This window comes from Xyrauchen texanus, chromosome 9 (assembly GCF_025860055.1).
Source record: "Xyrauchen texanus isolate HMW12.3.18 chromosome 9, RBS_HiC_50CHRs, whole genome shotgun sequence".
Classification (NCBI taxonomy): domain Eukaryota; kingdom Metazoa; phylum Chordata; class Actinopteri; order Cypriniformes; family Catostomidae; genus Xyrauchen; species Xyrauchen texanus.
In genome coordinates, this window is record NC_068284.1 from 32,527,780 (window position 1) to 32,550,275 (window position 22,496).

The window sequence follows — 22,496 nt, forward strand, 5'->3', positions numbered from 1 at the left end:
CATTTGTGGTAATCAATATTATGCCACAAATTCTGCTGATTGAGTTTCACTTTTATTGAGCCCGAAAGATTCCTTTAATTCTGAGTGAAAAACAGTAGCAGAGGAATCAGAATTTACAGGAGACATATCACTGTGTGTTTTGCTTAAAGAGATATGTTGAAGTCTTCTGTCACTTCTGTTGTGGTGTTTACATTCTCAGGGTCTACGTTCTCAAAAATGGAGAGCGTGAGTGTTTGTTTTGAGATTGTGACTCACTATGACATTTGAATCCTGGCTCAACATGGCATTTTTTGGAGCAGCCGTCTCCATCTATGAGATTCCCGTCATCACACTGCTCAGTTCTGTGGGGGAGAGAGAGAGTATTGCCAAGGGTTACAGACATTAAATATGTGGAAGGTCTTTGGCTATGCATCAAAACACGAATGTCTGAAACAAATACTTCAAAATATGAGACATTCTTTAAAAATGACTAATACACATAACATTAAAAGCATCTGCCAGACCCAGTATGTTTATACTGACCCCTGTAGTGAGCTGTCACCACAGAAATGTTCTCCATGAGTGTAAACAAGTGCTGGGGAAAGTTCACTGAATAAACCGTCCGACTCCACCTGGATCCTGTACCGGTACTGTATGTCCTTCTTCACATCACTGGGAAAACACATAAAAACAGTTCCAAAAATTGCACATTATAAAATGAATAGCTTTGATCTTGACTTACTTTCTTCAGTGCAGCATAAGAGGGGATATTGTGCAGAATGTCACCATTCAATTACATTCACATTGCATCTTATTTCCCATTCAATGAAACGACATGAGGGTAAGGAAATGATGATACAAAATAATTTTTGAATGAATTATTCCTATAAATTAAAATGGACAGTCTATTGAACATTGATGTCTTATATCACATTGTGATTGTCAGCATTTTATAAAAGCACTCAAGTCTATTACAGTATTTGTAAAATCACTATAATGCACAGCTGCTTACTGGCATATTGCTTCATGTGAAAAAGACAGTAATACTTGATCTAAGCTATATTTATGCTCAGGGTACTCTCAAGTCTAACCTTGTTAAGAATGGAAATGTCCTTTTAATGTTGAGGGTATCACTGCATGTCACACTGCGTACCTTCTGTTTTGGGAATAGGCCTATTGACCTGATCTGGTGCTATGAGCCTATAAAAAGGCCCCCATGATTGCCAAGGCTTGTTTGATTTCAGTCCTTTTCCGGTCGGGAGTAAAAGAATGCCAAGCGAACTGAGCATCATCTACTTTCTTCAGCGTGTCCTCTTACTCAACAAATGACCCTTATTTATTATGGATTACTTCCAGGGACAGAGAAGGAGAGAGAGGCTGTGGCTGTGTCTCGTTAGGAAGGATGTGTACTCCAGAGGTCGCAAAGCGAGAAGGACACTTCGAATACGACCTTCTTTCATGGAAATTCGGAGGATGCTTGAGCTGTATCCTTCATGGGCACTCACAACCCACAATTGTTTGCTTCAAAGGAAATGTGTAAAATAAAAAATAATGCCAATTTTCCCACAAATATGATGTTCAAATGCAAGGAATGTAATTCACAAATTGAAGTACCATAGTAGATGGGTGTGGAATATATAATATGTATTAATATATAACTAAAATAAAGTATTAGAATAAAAGTACAACTGTAAAATCTATTTTCTTTTCTCTTTACATCATTATAACTCTCCTAAATTTTACCTCATAAATTCCATTCTAAAGGGACTTTGTTCCCTTCTCACTCAAAGCTTTTGCACTTGTTAAAGAGTGGCGTGCTGTCATAGCAACCATGCTACATTCAGTTTCTGTTCGTTCTACAAGGCCATATTGTTTAAACCAGTGTTTCCCAATGTTTTTTCTGCCACAGCGCACTTTTTACGACTAAACAATTCCACGACACACCGCTAACCATCGTCAATATTTTTCCTTTTCAAGAACTTTTGCATGATTTCTGTGCATCTAATAGCGAGTTCCCTTTCAAAAAGCTACACTTATGATGCTGCACTGAATTAGCGCTTTGGGATCTTAGTGCTTTGGGAACAAATTTAGGTGTGACCAGCTGTGAATACGTGTACAACACGTCAATGAAAATTTACTGGAATTTGTAGCCTCTGCCGGTGACATCATTGGATGGAACTACTGCCAGGTGGTTCTATATGGGTCCTGAAAACAGTAGAAAAAGGCTACAGAATTAAATTCCTTCGCCATCCTCCGCGTTTCAACAGTGTGGTTCCCACTACTGTGAAACCGGAGAAAGGATGTTAACTGTGGAAAGAACTGTAAATTCTCTTGGTTAAAGGGGCCATGTTCCCCTTCCAGAGAGAGAGTCAGGTTACTACAGCAGATACTTCCTGGTTCCCAAGAAGGATGGGGGGTTGTGTCCGATCTTTGACCTTCAAGGCTTGAATCGCTCCGAGGGTGTTCAAGTTCAAGATGCTAACCGTCAAGACGGTCGTGTCTCAAATAAAACATTGTGATTGGTTGGTCATGATCGATCTCATGGACGCGTACTTTTATATAGAAAGTCTGCCACAACACAGGAAGTTCCTGAAGTTCACTTTCGGGGGTGAAACTTTCCAATATCGGGTTCTTCCATTCGGTCTAGCCTTATCACCCCGCACATTCACGGAATGCATGGATGCATCACTGGCTCCTTTGAGACTCCGGGGCATCCGCATTCTTAATTACATAGACGACTGGCTCATACTTGCACAGTCACAAGTACTGGTATTACAACAGGGATATCGTCTTAGCTCATCTGGTTTCTCTGGGGTTTAGGCTCAACGGCAAGAAAAGCGTCCTCTCTCCCACTCAGGAAACTACCTATCTGGGGATTGTATGGAATTCAATCACAATGCGGGCACAATTGTCTTCCGCTCTGAGTCCATTCAGAACACCCTGAGCGAAGTCAGGCTAGGCCAAGGTTGCACTGTTCGTCAGTACCAACGACTACTAGGTCTCATGGCAACTGCATCCTCGGTGATCCCTTTGGGCATTTTTGCACAAGACACCATTTCAGTTGTGGCTCAAAGCCAGTGAATTTCATCCAAGGGCAAATCCCCAAGGCTGATAAGGGTTACGCATTGCATGCTACGTACCCTTTCTATGTGGTTCAGACCCCGGTTCCTCACTTTGGGTCCCACTCTAGGTGTGTCTTGCCGTCGCAGGTTGCTAACGACAGACACCTACCTAACGGGCTGGGTCGTTAAGTGGTCGTCCAGCTCAAGGGGAATGGGAGGGTCGTCAGCTCGATTGTCTCGAGTTGATGGCCATATTTCTGGCCCTGAAATACTTCCTCCAGAGGCTGCCGTGTCTTCATGCGGGTGAACAACACAGCGGTAGTCTCTTACATAAACCATCAAGGAGGTTTACGTTCACGCCAGCTGAACAGACTGGCATGGCAGATTCTCATTTGGGCCCAGGGCAAGCTCCTGTTAATCAGAGCAGCTTGTATCCCTGGATACCTTGATGGGAGAAGATTTATTGTCCAGGCAGAAAATACAGACGGGGGAGTGGAAACTCCAACCCGAGGTAGTGGAACAAATTTGGTTGAGATTTTACAAAAGCAGAAGTGTACCTCTTCGCCACCCAACAGACAGCGCTACTTCTCTCTGAGTCACCCACCCCCCCGGGTCTGGACGCGATGGCACATACGTGGCCCAGAATGTGCCTGTATGCTTTCCCCATGGTTTCTCTGCTCCTGCCTCTTACTGATAGCGTCGCGCTGGCCAAACAGGGTATGGTTCTCGGAGATAATGTCTTTCCTTGACAGCGATTCTGGACAGGAGGGACCTTTTGTCTCAGGCGCAGGGGACAATATTTCATCCCCGGCTCGATCTGTGGAACCTTCATGTTTGGCCCCTGAAGGGTACCAACTGAGGGACACTGGGTTTTAACCTGAAGTTATCGAGACCATTCTAAGTGCTAGGGCTCCCTATACCAGAAGAAGTTACACCAATAAATGGGGTTTCTTTGAAAGATGGTGCAGTGCACATAATGCAGATCCAGTTAAATGCCAGATTGCTTCAGTTCTGGACTTTATGCGAGAAAAATTGTTAGCAGGCACATGCCCCGCCACTCTCAGGGTCTATGTGGCCACCATTCGGATTGCCACGCCTTCTTTGATGGGGTGCAGATACATCCTCTACTCACTCGCTTCATTCTTGGAGCTATGCGACTGAGGCCTTCTGCTAGGTCCAGGACCACTTCATAGGACTTAGCAAAAGTCCTTGAGGGTCTGGTTGAGACAGTATATCGAGTGTATAATTGTATACAAGTGCATGTTTGAACATCATATTTATGGGCAAATTGGAGTTATTTTTTAAGACATTTCAGTTGAACTAAAGAATTGTGGGTTGTGAGCGCCCACGAAGGATACACCTCATGCATCCTCTAAATTCCTGTGAAAGAAGGTTGCATTCGAAGTGTCCTACTGGCTTTTCTGAAATGAGTCTCGGTGACAGATGCAGCCAGAGGACGCATCCTTCCAAACGAGACACAGCCAGAGAATCCTTGAGCTATTGTTCTGAGAAAAGAGATCCAATGAAGGATACTGTTTAAGTCCTATTTCCCTCTTTGTAGTATCCAGTGCTGGAATTCAAGCTACTTTAAAACTGTCGCTTCCCAAGCTAATTTCAAGTAATCAAACTACAGTCAAGATAATTTTAAAAGATAAACTTTTTTTTACACACAAGCAGCTAACAAAAAGCATCTAACTGCATTGAATCTATTTAAGGTGGCAATTTATTTTAAAATATATAACTGTAAACTATAATTTATCAATTTAATCAGAGCCATATTCCTTGGACAGAGAAACAATGATGGCTTTTGAATGAATCAAGAGACTCAATTTGTGTGACAGCATTAAACTCAAATTAAACTTAAATTTACACTACATACAAGTAAAACAAAAACAAAACAATATAATACATCCTAATACAACTTAGAATTTAGCCTATACTGTATATTTTGTAATAAAAAGAAGACATAAAATCCATCTAGCTTTGCTCAGACGGGACACAAATTGGTAAATATTTTTTTCATCAGTTAATTTATATGAACTGTCCGAATGAACCAATTTGGACTTTCCAATGCTAAAAACGAGAGAGTGGACAGTTGAAGAGAGTGTTTGTTTATTACCTCATTGCACTTTGTTCAAGATGTAGTGAAACAAATTGAGCAGAATCCAGGTGTCTTGAGAAACGTTTTAAAAAGTTGATGTTCTTATTAACCTGACATAGTCACTACTGCGTGAAATAAAAAATAAAAAAACAACAACGAGAGGTGGCACAACAGTGTTTTCCAATCCTGGTCCTGGAGTAACCCCAACACTGCACATTTTAGATGTCACATTTATTTGACACACCCAGTTCTGCTCATGGAGCCTCTACTAACAAGCTAACAAGTTGAATCAGGTGTGTTAAATAAGGAAGACAAGCAAAATATGCAGTGTTGGGGGGTACTCCAGGACCAGGATTGGGAAACACCAGTGCATGTTTACATAGAAAAAATATAGCATAACAGAGCAGAGGGATGGAAAAACGTTGTCTGTGTGAGCGGCTTCTAACACTGAGACTTGTTGGCAAAAAACAGCTAACCTACAAAAAAACTAATGTTAGTCGTATCGTACATTTTTGCTTGTCCCATCACCAGTTTCCTAAAGCACAAGACTTGTTTTAGATCAATAAAACACCTCATTTGGCAATTTTAGCATGCTTTCAAACAGAAGGAAGTATAACCAACAGTCTAATAAAAACCTTCAAGGAAAACACAGAGCACACTTGAGGTAAAATTAATCTTTGGCAATTGCAGAACAAGATGAATGACCTGGGAGGGGAAATGGCTTGTTTTGCTGCAGACCTCACGATGGCACTGCAGTCTAGTTTCCCACAAAACTACTGTACAATCCAATTTCCCCTTTTATTCTTATCTCTCTCTCTCTCTCATGATGCCAAATGACAGGTCTCTCACTTACTGCACACTTACTATATTGAGCACTCCGTCCCTTCAGCAAAAGAGAGGAAAGATTTCAGAGCAGCTACTAACAGCCACAAGTGATTTATGTACTGTTTCTACAGGTAAAACAGTCACAATTTGTTTATATTCCAGAGTTTTATTCTAACTCTCTCTTTCTCTCTTTCATATCAAATCCCTCTCTGTCGCTCCGTTCCCTATTCACATAACTCAATTCTCAATAGACTTTCCATCTTTCTGAGTTTACAGAGTTGTTGGAAGAAACTTGTCTGGAGATGTTACAATCTCTGATCCACACTATTAATCTCTGAACATTTTGACCCATTGAAAGTCGTTAATCCAGTGCCCTGTGATGACATTGTCTTGGAACAAGCAAAATATAATGTGGCAGGAAATTCAAAATTCAGATTCAAAATTGGCTCTGCATTGATACTAAAACTTTCCATGTAAAATTAATGGCTAATTAAATGACAACATCAAACTGACATTGTTATTCTTCTTATTGTCTTGGTGGTTGATTTTGTTTATTTATTTTTTTCAAGCATTGCTTAGAAAAATGATTGCATACTACTTTAAATAGTGATGTGCTAAAGATATAATTTGATGACAGGTTAAGAAATGCAACATGTTAAGTATTTATACTTAAAGACACACTTATAGTGCTCCCAGAATAGTGTTTCCAGAAATAAATCAGCCATAAATAGCATAAAACATGACAGACTCATTATTTTACTACTGGCATTGCTATCAAATGTTTTAAATGATACTTTTTCAAAGAATATACATCACCTCTCAGATGTAAAATTACATAATAAAATTAAAATATATATTTCTTTTAATTGTTAATGTATTTTGTGTGCCAGAAGGTACACTAAATTGAATGATTGTTCATACACTCCCCCTGTCTTCCATTTTTCTAACAAATAGTTAGTCGTAACCCAAACACAAGACATTGAGCCAGTGTTTCTGTGTCTGTTTGGGCAGGATGCTCACACAAGTGGAGCAATATTTAGAAATCACCACAGTCACAGTGTTTACACTTTTCACAATAAAATGGGATAGAACGAAGTACTTAAACATTGAAAAAATAACACATACAATATCATCTTTAAGTAGTATTGTTAATTACAAACAGACATATATTATTACCTGTCAGTGTATGTGGGCTGTCGGACGACAACAGGACTTTGGTCCTCTCTTATTGGTGGTTCTCTGAGCACTCTGTAGAGAAGGGGACGGCAGTTGGAGCAGAGAGGATTCTGGGGCTGCGAGGTCAGCAGGACAGCGTCAATCTCAAGCTTCTTGTCAAAGGTTGAGATTTTAATGGCCTTGACCTTCTTACTAGTATGTACATGTAGCGTCAAAGGAATATCGCAGAAAGCATGCTGAGGGCCTGTGTGGACCGACTCGCCATTTTCCAGGATAAACACGATATTAGCAATTGGATTAATATCTATAGAAATATAAAAAAAAAAGAAAACATTAATCAATTAAAAAAAAAAGTAATTTGATATTTTATTGCATGAACATATCTAACAGCACTTAACAATAAGGATTTTTATTGCTGCTGGCCCAGTCGGGATAGTTGTTCAGATATGTACTTGCCCTGCCAATATTTTCAGTAGCAAAATTAATTCCAGCACACTAATAATTATTTAACCATTAAAATTATTTATGTATCGTCAACATATTTTGCTGTGTGTCAGAAAGAAAGTTTGCTTTGTAATAAGTAATATCCATCCATCCATCTTCAACCGCTTATCCAAAGTCGGGTCGCGGGGGCGACTGACAATATGATATGTAATATCTGCCGGCTATGAATCAGAACTAGGGATGCACAATTTATGAATTAATTATTATTTTGAGTTCTTTTCAGTGAATTGGCCAAAACGGGTTAGTCTGATGTGTTCTGACTGCTATATAAGTGAATCATTTGCAGCTGTTTCTCACTCACTAAAACAGTATCGGGATATTTAAGAAGACGGAGAACAAACAGAGCACTGGATGAAGTGGATATTTACCTACAATAATTTGAAACAAAAGGCTCCTTTTTTAAAAAGTAACTTTGAGAAACTTTAACTAATGCTGTGTCATGTGAATAATGCATTCACACCAAATGCGTTTTTGTGACCGTTAATGCTGTTTTCCTATGTAAAAGTGTGCTCGCGCAGGAGCGCCATGATTTTTTGCGTTTTTTGTCAAGTTTAAAAGAACTCTTAAAAATACATCTCAAGACACCTGTGTTCTACCTTCAAGACTTTTAGGAATGTTTTAGCCAATAGTTACATGAATGCTACACATACTAAAGAAAATATACAAATACTTGAAAAAAGAATACTTTTCCAGGTTACTTTGCATACCCTGAAATACAATTCTGCAAGTGGAGAAAAGCAGAAATTCTTACTTGATTTACAACGAATGGAAATGAATTCCATGGAATAAGGATTACCTTTCAAAGCCCCATAGGCACCTTGTCTCTTTCATTTTAGCTTTTAACTTACATTTTTGAACACTGACATGACATGATTGTAACAAATTTGCTTAACCTGGGATGTCATTTATTTCATTTTTATTCTTTACTGATAATATTGTTTAAAACAACATACTGTAAGCCTAAGCAAATAAAATATTAGGTATATATGATTTATGAGCCTAGAGTCAGTTTAGCTGTTAACACTACATTTAACACATTCATTAAGGTTGCATAGGTCTACATGAGTCTTGTCTCAGACTTGACCCTCTCTAGTCTAAGTCTTGACTTGGATTTAACCCTCACTAGTCTCGGTCTTGACACAGACTTAATGTTCTTCTGGTCTTGGCCTTGACTTGGACTCAACACTGCCTTATTGTTGAGCCCTGAACTGCACTGAAAGAACAAATAGTAATTCAGGATTTTGTCATATATTCACAATTCCTTCATCAAATCAAATCAAATCCCTTTATTGTCACTCAACCATATACACAAGTTCAACAGTGGGTGAAAGACTTGGGTGCAGTTGGGAGCAACATAGCAGTTATGACAGTGATGAGACATATACCAATTTACAATAAACATCAGATTTACACAATATAAAATATATATAAAATATATTTACACAATAGTAAATATATCCTAGAAGGAGGGAAGCTCATCTCCGATGATATGTCTGGCAGTTTGCACTACCCTTTGGAGGGCTTTGAAGTTGAGGGCAGTGCTGCGGTGATGCAGCCAGTCAGGATGCTCTCTACAGTACTGTTGTAGAACCGTGTGAGAATGTGGTGGTTCATTCCAAACTTCCTGAGCCATCTCAGGAAGAAGAGGCACTGGTGAGCCTTCTTCACAATGGCTATAGTGTGGACAGACCATGTGATTTCCTCAGTGATATGGACACCGAGGAACTTGAAGCTGCTGACTCTCTCCACCGGTGCTCCATTGATGGTGATGGGGCTGTGGTCTTTTCTCCTGAAGTCCACCACAAGCTCCTTGGTCTTGCTGAAGTTGAGGGAGGGGTTGTGCTTCTGACACTAGTGTGTCAGAGTGTGCACCTCCTCTCTGTAGGCTGTTTCATCATTGCCAGAGATCACACCTACCACCGTCGTATAATCAGCAAACTTAATGATGGATTGGAGCTATGCTTTGCCACACAGTCATGTCGGTAACTTCGAAGCTGCGTCAGTAGCTGATGCTGTGATATCCTCCTAGGGCAGCCTAAATTCTAGCTTTCCAGCCATTGTGAGCTGGGAACGAGTGTGTGAATACAGGATGGTTTCTCCCTGTTTTTACAGTTGTTGACAGCCCTCTCAGTTTCCCTGCTGTTGAGAGACTGGAACGAGTTGGTGCCGTGACAGGTCACTTCAATGCTTGTTTTTACTGTTCTTGGTGGTGTGCCAGAAGACTGCCATGCCATAACACCAACTTTAGACCTCATTGCGTATGCACGAGGTATGCATGCTGGATAGACCATGTTGAGCTGTTTCTTCTGCATTCCAAAAACAGCGCTCTCGCTTTTCCTGTTGTTGAAGGCCAGGAAAGAGAACACTATTCCAGTATTTGTCATTGACATGTGCCATAAGTCTGCCATGCCCCAGTACAACTGACAGACCTCATAACTTCACAAAAGTGAGCAAAAAGAAAATCCAGCTTAACTTTCTTGGTTGTGCTGAGCAACTGTCACCAGACAGTGGGTTGCGTTCAGCGACAGGCAGCTACACACAAGTTCCTGGGTCCTTTGACCAGCTGCGTGGATATGTGGCAGTGGTCTCCAGGTCGGAACTGAGTACAGTTCAACACAGTAACATACTTCAGTTTGTAAGGTGACCCCCTTGCCTCAACAGCATTTTGTCCTCTGCTGTACGGTACGGGACAAGCCTTTTGTTTTTTCCAAAGAACTGCAGGCATGCAAGACACATAGTGAGGTCCGATAGCTTCATCAAGCTTCCCCCAGTCCGCTAGCTACATCAAGTATTATGCAAGATATGGGAAGACAAGGAAACAGTAATACTAGTTAGAAATGATGATACTGCCAGAGGTTCCCGGTGGCAGTGCTGTTTACAGATTACCCCCCTGGAAACTTATTTTAAGGATGGATCAGCTCTCGCAAGCTCAAGGCCTGATCTGACATTCTCAGCCAGATACTACAGGCCAAGGCACCCTCAATGACGCAACTTTATGCCTTAAAATGGCAACTTTTGCCGACTGGTTTTCCAGCTGAGGTAAGGACCCTACGTTTTTCCCAGCGTAGATGATATTCCTTCCAGAAAGGGCATTTGGAAGCAGGGCTTTTCAGTTAGCAAATGCCCCCTTTTCAGTTAATTTTGTGTGGTTCAAGACAGCTGAAAACCTTTTGCTCTGCTACCAGGGTGTGAAACAAGCTAACAGGTTCCCTGTTAGAGCCACTAGAGGCAGTAAGCCTCCACGTAATCTATTTAAAGACTGTGCTGCTACTCACTTTGGCAGTACTCATACATATCAGGGACCTTCAGGACTGAAAGATGTGCTCTCCTTCCTATAGTCATAAAATAATGGTGGTGTGGCACTGGGCTGTGACTTACATGCCCACGATGACGCATGCATAGGGCAAAGCGCCAAGCTTCACCATTCAAACAAATTGGCGTGATGGTATAGGGTTTCAAGGTCATTACCACTAGGATGAGCTCCCACAGCGTCAGCTACAGATGCATCGCCTCATTCCACCATTTTGGAAACTAAGGTTTCATCAGTAAGTGTGCTGGACTGTTTTTTGTTTCTGGTCTCCATTAGAAACTACCAGTAGGATTGTTACTGACAGAGAACAAAAGCCATTTTAAGTGTTAGTTGGAGTAAAAATTAGTTCAGGCTCAACTTGTGCAGTTGCTGGCTGTCATAACAACTCAGTGTAGTTAATGATATTAACTTTACTAACATTGGTTTATTGCTTCACATCATCCACCCACTACTTAATCTTTGACAAGTTTGGCACTTTCAAAAAACGGTCATCATGACTATCTAAAGAAGGGGTACTCAACTTTGAAAAGCCAGGGGCCAGAATGCAGGATTCCTATAGCCTCAAGGGCTGCAGTCTTTTTAGAATTTCAGTCTGGTGGTGGTGGTGTAGTGGTCTAAGCACGTAACTGGTAATCTGTTAATCAGAAGGACACTGGTTCAAACCTACAGCCACCACCATTGAGTCCTTGAGCAAGGCACTTAACTCCAGGTTACTCAAGGGGGATTGTCCCTGTAATAAGGGCTCTGTAAGTCGCTTTGGATAAAAGCGTCTGCCAAATGCGTAAATTTAAATGGAATTTTAATTACTTTTTATATTAATAAGGTGAGCAGAATATGCTATATGCTATTTAATACATCATGTATACTTAAGCAATATCACATGAGCAAGAGTGCTATGTAGGGCCATGTGATATTTTGATATTGCTTATATACAATATCAATGAACAAGTAAATTTTTTTTAAATTAGGGATGAGTATGGTCACAAAAATGCATTTGTGCATGGAACTACATTCTTATGTGACGTATTAGAATCTGCCTTTGCTGGTTCAAAACAAATGATGCATTCAAGCCTTCATTAGTAATTTAAAAATGTCACTTCAGAAATAGTATCACGGCTTGTGCTGTTTCTACCATGTTATTGGATATACAAGGATGGATGTGTGTGTGAGAGAGAGAGAGAGAGAGAGAGAGAGAGAGAGAGAGAGAGATGAGTGTGTTCTATGACCTCTTGCCACTCCCAAGCAGATATGCTGTCAGCTTTCTGAAGATCAACTTTCTCAGTGGAAAAATAGGGGTATTTCTCCCTATATCGCGGTAGTTGGGGCGCTAGTCATTCACTATAGAAACCGCAGTCTCCTCTGCCATTTTCAACAGTTTGTGCACTTTGATTTTTGTAATGAATCAGTCCATTGTGTCTCTCAGATCAGTCTGTTGTGTCTCTCAGATGTGATGAGCCATAATGCTAATGCTAGAAGTTGTTCATTTAAAGCCATTTAAAGCTATTTCCTAGCTTTAGTAGTGTAGTAATAATACAAGAGATCACATAGTGCTGTTGTATGTAAACACTGTCTGAAGCTGACACACTTCGCGTCACATAACTGGCTCATATTAAACACAAACATTCACCTGCTGGCTAATATACTGTACGTAATGTCAAAAAATTACATGTAAAGAGACACATATACAGTAGCTCTTTAACACATCTGCACTGCTCTTACAATTTAGATTAGAACAGCACGAACACAAGCAGAGCGATACACACAGTGAAGCGTCAGAGTGATGATGGTGTGAGACCATCAGTACTCATGGAACGTCTATCGTCCAATCAGATTTGAAGACTGAAACTAACTGTTGTATATATGTAATTAACACAAGTAAAATAAAACATTGCATATAGATGTATAGCAAAATTCTTGCAAAAGTGTGTTTCTTTAAAAAAATTTAAACTATGATATACTATTATTATAATGACCATATACAGGCCAATATGTTTTTTTGTTTGTTTGCTTTAAAATATCCACCCTTTTACCAGTAGACCAAATACTGCAAATGCACAGCTCTAAAAAAAAAGTCAATATACAATTAAAATATACATTTTAAAAAATTTCAAAAATATTTGCTGTATATAGAAAGGTAATGATTTGTTCTGTTGTCACTATCAAAGATTGTCATGACACACACACACACACACACACACACACACACACACACACACACACACACACACACACACACATATTCCTAACATTACAAGGACTTTCATAAACATAATGTTTTTTTATACTGTACAAACTATATTCTATCCCCCAACTCTACACCTACCCCTAAACCTAACCATCACAGAAACCTTTGGGCATTTTTACATAAAAAAATTAATGAAAAAAAGTGTGCTTTTTAAGCAGTTTGTAATACAGGAACACTAGGGATGTCCACATAAACCACATTTATAGCATAGTACCCTTGTAATTACTAGTGTTTAACCTAAAAACAAATATCCTTGTAAACCACAAAAACTCTCTCTCTCTCTCACACACACACACACACACACACACACCAGAGATACAGTGCCCTCAAGACATTTATATCCAATACTAGCTCCAAAAGAGCTCAACTCCTTTATTGCAGGATTACACTTTTTTCCCGTTATTACTGTTCGAGACAAGCATATATATCTGTTGAGTTTGTTTTTTACCTGACACTCAGTTGATTCGTGCTATGCAAGTTACGAGCAGGAGTGGAAGAGAGACTCAGCACATGTATGTTTAAAGTGACTTAAAAACTGTTATCAGCGTGTGTGCAGACCAACCACTCACTCATGTTATATAAAGTGGCTTATAATCAGATATATGTTTGCAGATTTCGTTTATTTGACATTTGTTTTCGTTTGCCATTTTTTCCACTATGCGGTTTAGCATCATATCAATACTGAGAATTACTGTAATAATTGACACCTCAAAATTCATACACATTCAATTATGTGATGACAACATCAAGTGGGCCACAAAACAATGGTTTGCTGGCCGGATGTGGCCCGCGGGCCGCCTGTTGAGTACCATTGCTCTTAAGTATCAGCACTATGAAGCCACATGCTTTTAATTATTTTTATTTATGTATTTATTTAACAAATGTAATATGCTAAACATCACCTTATCCTCTAATAACATACGCCGATGTGAGTGAAAACACTGGAGACCGGAAAATGAAAACATGTGTCCATTATAAATCATGGAACACTTCCACGATCAGGAAAAAGGTGGATATGTTCAGATACTACTCACTGGCTGAGGTGTAGGTGACCCATACGGTTAAGCTGTCAGGAAGAACAGGGTGAAGGAAGCGTAATTCCAGCAAACAGCCTTCGGTCTGGGGGCATGGTGTGGTCATGTTGGCTTCATAGAGGTTGACCTCAGGACTCCAGGATTGCATACTAGGCTCACAGGGCTGGTACACATCAGGGGCCCCTTCAAAAACACACAGGCAAACACCATCAAAAGCTGAAAGAAAATACTGTAACTCTCCGTCAAATGCTAAGAAAATGGGGCATACACCTGGAAGGATGAGATAATTCATTGTAATAAAACTGGCATATTAACCCTAAAACTAGCCATTTCCATAGCAATGCTTTCAAGAACCTGACAAAATAGTGGGCACACTACACTTCAACATTTTATGTGCACACTCATTATGTGTGCTTGTTACAAACAACAGTTTAATCTCTTGAATTTCCTTGAATCTTGTTATGACAATTTTGTGGAAAAAAAGAGAGAGAGGGTGGGAGGCAGAGTGAGTAAATGGAGAAACAGAGAGAGAGAGAGTCTGGGAAAAACCACATGTCTTGGCAATGGATGGGTAGCACATTTCCCCAGACCTTAATCGGCCATAATACCCAGGTGCAACTTGGCAAGAGAGACAGACTGGTGCCTTAATTGGGACAGAGAGCGCTCACAAAATAATTTATTAAACTAAGAGTTTATGTCCTCGGTGGCCTGAAGAACAGGAGCAAGACACTGAAGGAAATCACGCAAGTGCCTCTGGAGTCTGGACACAATTTTTGAAGTGCTTGCCCTCAGGTCGGCACTGTTAAAAACAGGCTGTGCATTAACACAAGAGAAACTAGCAAATCTTACTAAAAGGCCATATAATAGTCCTCCCTTTTAAATGCAGCTTAAAAAAAAGAAAGAAAAAAAAATAAGAAAAACAGGCTTAAGCAGCTTTAAAATCATAATAATATAATGAGGTCTAGAATAAGAAGGCAAGCTCAACAAGATGTAGGTTTCAAAAATCTAAGTATGATTTGTTGTCATTGAGTTAGCCTATGCTTATTTTGATATCAATTTGTTTACTGTGCTGGTCTTGGGTGGTTTATGCTGGTTTAGCTGATGTCCCAGTCTGGCCATGGTGGTGCTGGCCTGTGCTAATTTAGATATCAAAATATTCACCATGCTGATCTTACTGTAGCTAGTTTAAGCTGGTCTTGCTGGTCATCCAGCCTGGCAAAGATGGTTTAAGATGGTTTAGCTGGTCTCCAATTTGGGCCATGCTGGCACTGGCCTATGCTTCTTTAGATATCAAATGATTCACTGGGCTGGTCTAAGCTATTTAAAGCTGTTCTAGCAGGTCTCACAGCCTGGCAAAGCTGGTTTAAGCTAGTCTAGCTAGTCACCCAGTCTCACCAGGCTGGTGCAGGCCTGTGTTAATTTAGATATCAAATGATTCTCTCTGCTGGTCTTAGCTGGTTTATGCTGGTCCAGCTGGTCTCCCAGTCTGGCCATGGTTGTGCTGACCTGTGCTAATTAAGATATCATATGATTTAACGTGCTGGTCTTTGCTGATTTAAGATGGCCTAGCTTGTCACCATGCCTGGCAAAGCTGGTTTAATATGGTATAGCTGGTCACCTAGCTTGGGAAACTGGTAAAAGATTGTCTAGCTAGTTTCCCAGTCTGGCCATGCTGGTGCTTAGTTGGTTTAAGTGGTCATCCTCCTGGTACCCCAGTCACACCAGCAAACAGACAGGCCTGAACAGGATAGGAAACCAGAAAAGCAGTATAGGCTGGTCTAAGCTGGTTCTTCCAGCAGGTCTTCCTCCAAAATGCTTTGCAATGATAGATTAGACTGTACTTTTAGCTCTGTAGCAGACATTAAGGTAGAGAGAGACAGATGGACAGACAGCAGCCTTGAGTCAGGGAGTGCTCCTTTGCACCCAGCATGGCCTCACATGTGTGGATGTGTGCAGGGTAAACAGCAGCAGGCCAAGGCAAACCACAAAACTCAATTGGTCAGATAAACAGAGCTAGGGCCTCCACACAGGGTAGAATTAATGACTTTATCAGATGTGGTATAATGCTCCCGTAGGGAGAAGCAATGCGGCAAGATCTGTGAGCATGTCATCCTTCCTTCTTTCAGCAACCTTAACCAGGTCTCTGCTATCCCTGGCTTAACCCCTATTTCTCAAAAAAGCTGCCTTAAAGCACTTACTAAGGCTACAGTACAGGCAATGAGAGGGCAAGTGCTACAAAATGAGAGATACAAAGATCTAACTATGATTTGTTTTTATTGAATTGGCCTGGACTAATTAAGATATGAAATGATTCACTTCTGTACTATTGCAAGCATTAATTCTTATTACACAATCAGTGTTGTCAAATTGCTCTTAAAGTCTTTCTGACGTGATTAACTGACTGACAAAATAATTCACATTAGGCAGTCATCACACACTTTATCATATTTTTAAAAATAAAACAAAAACAAAAATAGGTTGATGTAATTTATTACCAACCTTATCCAATAGTAGTAAATCTCATTCATCATTAATATCTCAAGATCTTTTTTTTTTAGAGATATAATTTTGTATTTGCAAATGTAATGCTTTATTTCTCATCAATCTGATTCTCAAAACAAGAACCCAAGCCAAGAATCACTCTCCACTACCACCTAAATGGATGATTCTCTGTTTGACCTCTCATGATGCTGTGCTTTATGAAAATGACTCCATATCAGTGGAGGATTCCCACATTTCCACATTTTGGGTGAAATTTTCAAAGCAAAATCTTATCCATGACACATCAATGAGTGGGCAGCCCAGATGCTAAGAGATTCCTGATTAGAATAATCAGCAACATCTGTTACATCAAGAATAAAGTTGAAAAGCTGCGCAGGATACACATTGCATTTTATGACGGCCCAGTTCTGAATGCCACCCAATATTACCAAATCTTTAACCTGAGAAAGGGTCTTTTTTATTCATTGATGGCAAAAAGAGGGTTCTGTATCCTGGCAAATAAAATGTAATGATTTATTCCCAAATTTTTCCAAACTACACAGTATTTGCATGCACCTGGCCCACAGGAAACTGACCAATCCACCTGAATATGAATACACAAGCTTGGAGAGATAGAAACCAGACTAAAATCCTAATTTATCAAAGAGCATGTATTGTTTTATATGTAGTTGATTATTCATGAGTGGTGTGTTAGGGATCAAGCACAAGTTTCAACAACATTTACATCAGAGTCAACATCTTAAATTCATGACATGGTGGTATAATTATGCATATAAAAATAGAACTGTCAATTTAAAACCTCAGTTCAGCATGTAATGGATTCACACGATGGTAAGGAGGAGGCAGTAACCAGCTTAGCAGTCAACGTAAACTTTTATACAAATGAACAAAACACAACATAAAATTGCTTTCCAGCAGAATACAAAACACACACACAAGACTGCTGCGTGTGTCTCTTTCTCTCTCTCTCTCTCTCTCTCTCTCTCTCTCTCTCTCTCTCTCTCTCGCGCTCTCTGTTGCATGCTGGGAATCAGGTGAGAGGAGTGGTGGTGGTGAGAGCGGTTGTGTGGTGAGAGTTTCTAAACTTTTATCTTTTCTTTTTTCTTTCTCTTTTCTCAAAAAATATTATGATCTGGAAAGTGTACATTTAAAAGAGCGTTGTTTTGGGGGTTTGTGTGGTAGGATGGCGTCTTTTGCTGAGATGCCAACATTATCACTTCGTAATGGTTTCAGGTGTGTTCCTGAAGACAATACCACAGTGGAGGATGTGCTTGTCACAGCTGTGTATCAGATTGGTCATGAAAACATTTTATACACGTCACGTATGAATAAGGCTGTTGTGTTTTTTTTTTTTTAATGAACAAAATCTAGTCAGTCATTTAATAGTGAGTGGTCTGGTTATAAATGATGATTTTGTTTAACTTTCTCTGCTTTACGCACCATCCACAAAAGTTATGATTTCAAATGTTCCGCCTTTTGTATCCAATGAGGTTATGCAGCGTGAACTAGCATGATTCGGGAAGGTTGTTAGTCCTTTTCTCACTTGGCTGTAAACATCCTTCCTTGAGACACGTTGTGTCTTTCAGGAGGCAAGTTTTTATGATTTTGGAATCAAATGACAATACATTGCATATCAATTTTCGTGTGAAGCATGAGGGAAGGTCGTATGTGGAGATTTCAGACACAAGCGTCTTGCATGTACGAACAAGAGAACAGGTGCAGAAAGTGCGGCAGAATCAGGTTTTGATGCTGTAGAAAACATTGAAGACTCTGCTTAGGCCGCTCGAGATGACGTTGTTCCATCTGTTGAGGTGAGTGCTGTTAATCCTGACCAGGTCTGGCATACCGGGCATTTTCCCAGTGGGCCGAGGCACTTTGGGGCCGATCAGGGAAGGACTGGCAATCGGGAGAACCGACGAGTCTTGTGGGTTGGCTGCAAAATGGGCCGCAATAAGCTTAAATGAGTTATACAGAACGGACCCCAAAATGGCGCCGCGATATGCAGAAAACGAGAGTGAACAGGTAACTGTACTCAGTTAATTTCAAGCTGATTTTTCAGGAGGATCTATCAAAGACTCATTGTATAGTTTAGAGGAAATCTAAACAGTTTTCTGGATTAAATTTATGGTAAACAGATTAACATAAAATACTTCTTTCCTGATATAGACAAATTTGTTGAGTCTGTTATTTTTTATCAGAGGAATGTTGGAGTTGATGAGCTTAGTGAGAGAAAGCGCTTTAGGTTGAAAAAGCATCTTAGTTTGTAAAGTGTTCCTGGTTAAATTATCTTTTCTTTTTTTCTATTTCAATGGTTTGAAATGGTTTGGAATTGGTGAAGCTTTCTCTTTTGACACATTTATTTATGGTCCAAAACATTCAGTAAGCAGGAAAAATTTGTTGATTTTACTGAATTTTCTGTCTGGTACAGCAAAACTGGAATGCAATCTGAAAATCTAGAAATAACAAATTGCTAGGACAGGTTCTAGTCAAGGGACTGGTAGCAGCTCGGCTTAGTATGGAGCATGCCTATTATAAGTTGATGAAGTGTGTACAAGTGTTCATAGATATGTGGGGGATAAATTAACTTTTATGTACAGTTAATGATGATGGTGATTTATATTTGTGTGTCTGTGTGTGTAGAATAAAGTTTATTAGGAAGGTTTGTCTGTTTGTTTAATATTTGGTTCGTTTTTTGGGAAATTTCTTTGTGTGATTGAAAATACTGTGTTTTAATAAAGGTATTTTTCAATTCTCTTTTCAAATATGCTGTTGGATATACGGGCATTTCAGCTGTTTCTCCCCCTTGTGCATGCATAAATATACAGAATGCCCCTTTGCGCTTCGACAGCTAAAAGAGAGTATATATTCTAATAATAAAAGAGTATATTTTCCTCTAAAAGAGTGGCACTGACGGAGAGTGTCTTTTTAAAGATGCCTATCCATCTGTGTACATTTAGATGTTTTGGTTGTTACCTCTCCACCTCTGACGGCAACATTCGCTGCCTCACTTGTCTGTGCTACAGCCACACTGAGACAGTGTTCATGGATGGCTCATACTCTCACTGCGAGAGCGTGACCATGGCTACGTTGTGGTCGCAGCTTTCCTCCGTATAGGGGAAGGCCACTCCAGCCACTCCCCACCCTGGTCCTTCTACCTACAGGTACAAGGCTGCGTTGGTTAGTGCTGGGGGTGATTTGGGGACCACAATGGGAATGGTTCTACCGGGCAATCCCCCATGGACATCTCATTCCCCAGTATGCTCATTATCCCTGGTCGAGTTCTGGGATGAGAAGGCAGCTCAAGAGCAGGATGAACTCGGAGAGTGGGCTGATCCAGTCGGACTTGGAGGACTCGTAGTTGCCCAGTCTGAGGCCGACGCGGAGCTGGTGGCCATGCTTTACCGGGCTTCCGCGAGCATTGGGCTTGAGTGGAATCCCCTGCAGTGACGACATCGGCTCGACTGCAGCCCGAGCTGACTGCCTGGCCTCGGCGTAGAGCCCCCCACAGAAAGCTGATGCCCAGTCTGATGCCAAAACGGAGCTAGCACCCCATTCTCAAGATCCATTGCTTGGAGCCCCAGGACGACCCAAGGACAAGGAGACCCGCTGTAAGCTTGGAGGTTGTGGACACACCACTCCATCCCCCGGTGAGGGCCAGGAGGAGAATATTTTGTTTCCTTTGAATTTGATTTTGCCACATGTGATGCGATTGCGAGTGCTGAACCAGGCCTTGCACAGACTCAAGATGCTGATGCAGAAACGCATTCTGTCATGCATTCCGCATTAAGATTGGTTTGCGGCAATAAACCTGAAGGACACGTACTTCCACATCTCAGTTTTACCTCGGCACAGACCTCTTCTGCGGTTCGCCTTTGAGGAGCTGGGGTATCAGTACAATGTCCCCCCCTTCGGTCTGTCCCTGTCGCCTCGCATCATTACGGAAGCTGCAGAGGCAGCCTTGCTCTGCTAAGGGAAGTGGGCATTCGCATCCTCAATTATCTCGACGACGGGCTGATTCTAGCTCACTCTAAAGACCTGTTGTGCACACAGGGACCTGGTGCACAGGCACCTCATCCAGTTGGGGATTCAGGTCAACTGGTAAAAGAGCAAGCTCTCCCCGGTTGGGGGCATCTCTTTTCTCTGGTCCAGATGGACAACAATGTGATGGTAGCATATATAAACAGCCAATGCGGCTTACGCTCGTGTTGCATGCTGCAACTCACCCGCTGTCTCCTCCTCTGGATTCAGCAGCAACTGAAGTCATTGCAGGCCACTTACATCCCGGGTGACCTCGACCGCACAGCGGATGTGCTGTCTCGGCAGGTTAAGTTTAACTTGGCGGGTTAATGGAGAGTGGAGACTCCACCCCCAAGGGCGTCCAGCTGATTTGGTGTTGATTCAGCACAGGTAGACCTGTTTGCTTCCCAGGAATCCTCCCACTGCCCACTCTGGTACTCCCTGGCCAAGGCTCCCCTCGGCACAGACGTACTGGCACACAGCTGGCCCCGGGGGCTGCGCAAGTATGCGTTTCCCCCAGTGAGCTTGCTTGCACAGACTTCGTTCAAGGTCAGGGAGGATGAGGAAAAGGCCCCACTGGCCCACCCAGGCTTGGTTCTCGGAGCTCACGCACCTCATGACCCCTCCCTTCCAAGTTCCCCTAAGGGAGGACCTCCTCTCTAGGGACATGACACCATCTGGCACCCACGAACAGACCTCTGGAATCTCCATGTCTGGCCACTGGACAGTGTTAAACATTTTTTTTAAATAATAATATTTAACCAGACTAAACTGGTTTGCTGGTCCTAGTTAGTCTCCCAGCCTGATCTGGTCTATTTTATGGTTTAAGAGTGGTTTGGGGCACTTTAGTGTTTTAGGCTTTTAGGCATTTTAGACTAACTGGGCGATGAGCTAAACTATAGTGGCGCACCACAACGTGGTGGACAGGTCCCTCGGGAGGCACAACCTGATCATCAGGTTCCTTAGAGACACGAGGAGGCTGAATCCTCCTAGGCCATGCCTCATTCCCTCGTGGGATCTCTCCGTGGTCCTTCTGGGCCGGCGGAGAGCCCCATTTTAGCCCCAAGAGTCAGTTGAGCTCATGTTCATTTATATAGAAATAAACTACAATGTCCTATTACCTTCTGAAGCCACTTTTTTATTGTCTTATCAATGCTACTCATCTGCCACAATAATGTAATGCATTTTAATTATCTGAATTATTCTATTTATAATATACAGCATTTTATATTTTGAATTATTTAAATAAAACTTTCATTATTTAATCACTATATATTTAATTATTGTATTATGAGGGCATTTCTCAGCAAATATTATATGTGATTATTTCAATTGATTAATTGGCATATCATGTAATTCATTCTATTAAAAAATGACAGCCCTAATAAAAACTAATGTACTGTAGAAAGACTAGTGTTCTAATGCTTTGGCCACTGAAACATACATTTAGAGATATAGATAATAAAGAATGATTTAGCACTAACCCACTGCTTCCTCTGGTGTCCAGTATCCAGTGGAATCACAGGCATGTGGTGACGTGGCTTCAAAGGCGTATTGATGGAATGCACCATTCTCATCACAGAGCTGGCAGCTCACATCACCCTCACTACAGATACACAGAGAATAGCGTCAAAAATTGCTTAAAGACAGGGACATATGCAAAATACTACAGTTACTTTGTTTCTCTCAGCTTTTAATCATTTGAACAGTTTTTGAAAATGTAAAAAAAAAAATCACATTG

The 22,496-nt window shown here is 41.0% G+C and overlaps 1 protein-coding gene across 1 annotated transcript in view; it reads right to left on the reverse strand.

Annotated features, from left to right (window-relative positions):
• The window catches only part of LOC127649290 (pappalysin-2-like), a 116,111-nt gene that overhangs the window by 61,197 nt on the left and 32,418 nt on the right, over positions 1 to 22,496 (reverse strand). The window contains exons 6-10 of the mRNA XM_052134334.1: positions 22,240 to 22,361; positions 14,237 to 14,419; positions 7,144 to 7,447; positions 523 to 651; positions 256 to 341 (exon numbers count right to left, since the gene is read on the reverse strand). Of these exons, the coding sequence (XP_051990294.1) occupies positions 256 to 341; positions 523 to 651; positions 7,144 to 7,447; positions 14,237 to 14,419; positions 22,240 to 22,361 (824 nt within the window). The remainder of the gene's footprint in view (positions 1 to 255; positions 342 to 522; positions 652 to 7,143; positions 7,448 to 14,236; positions 14,420 to 22,239; positions 22,362 to 22,496) is intronic.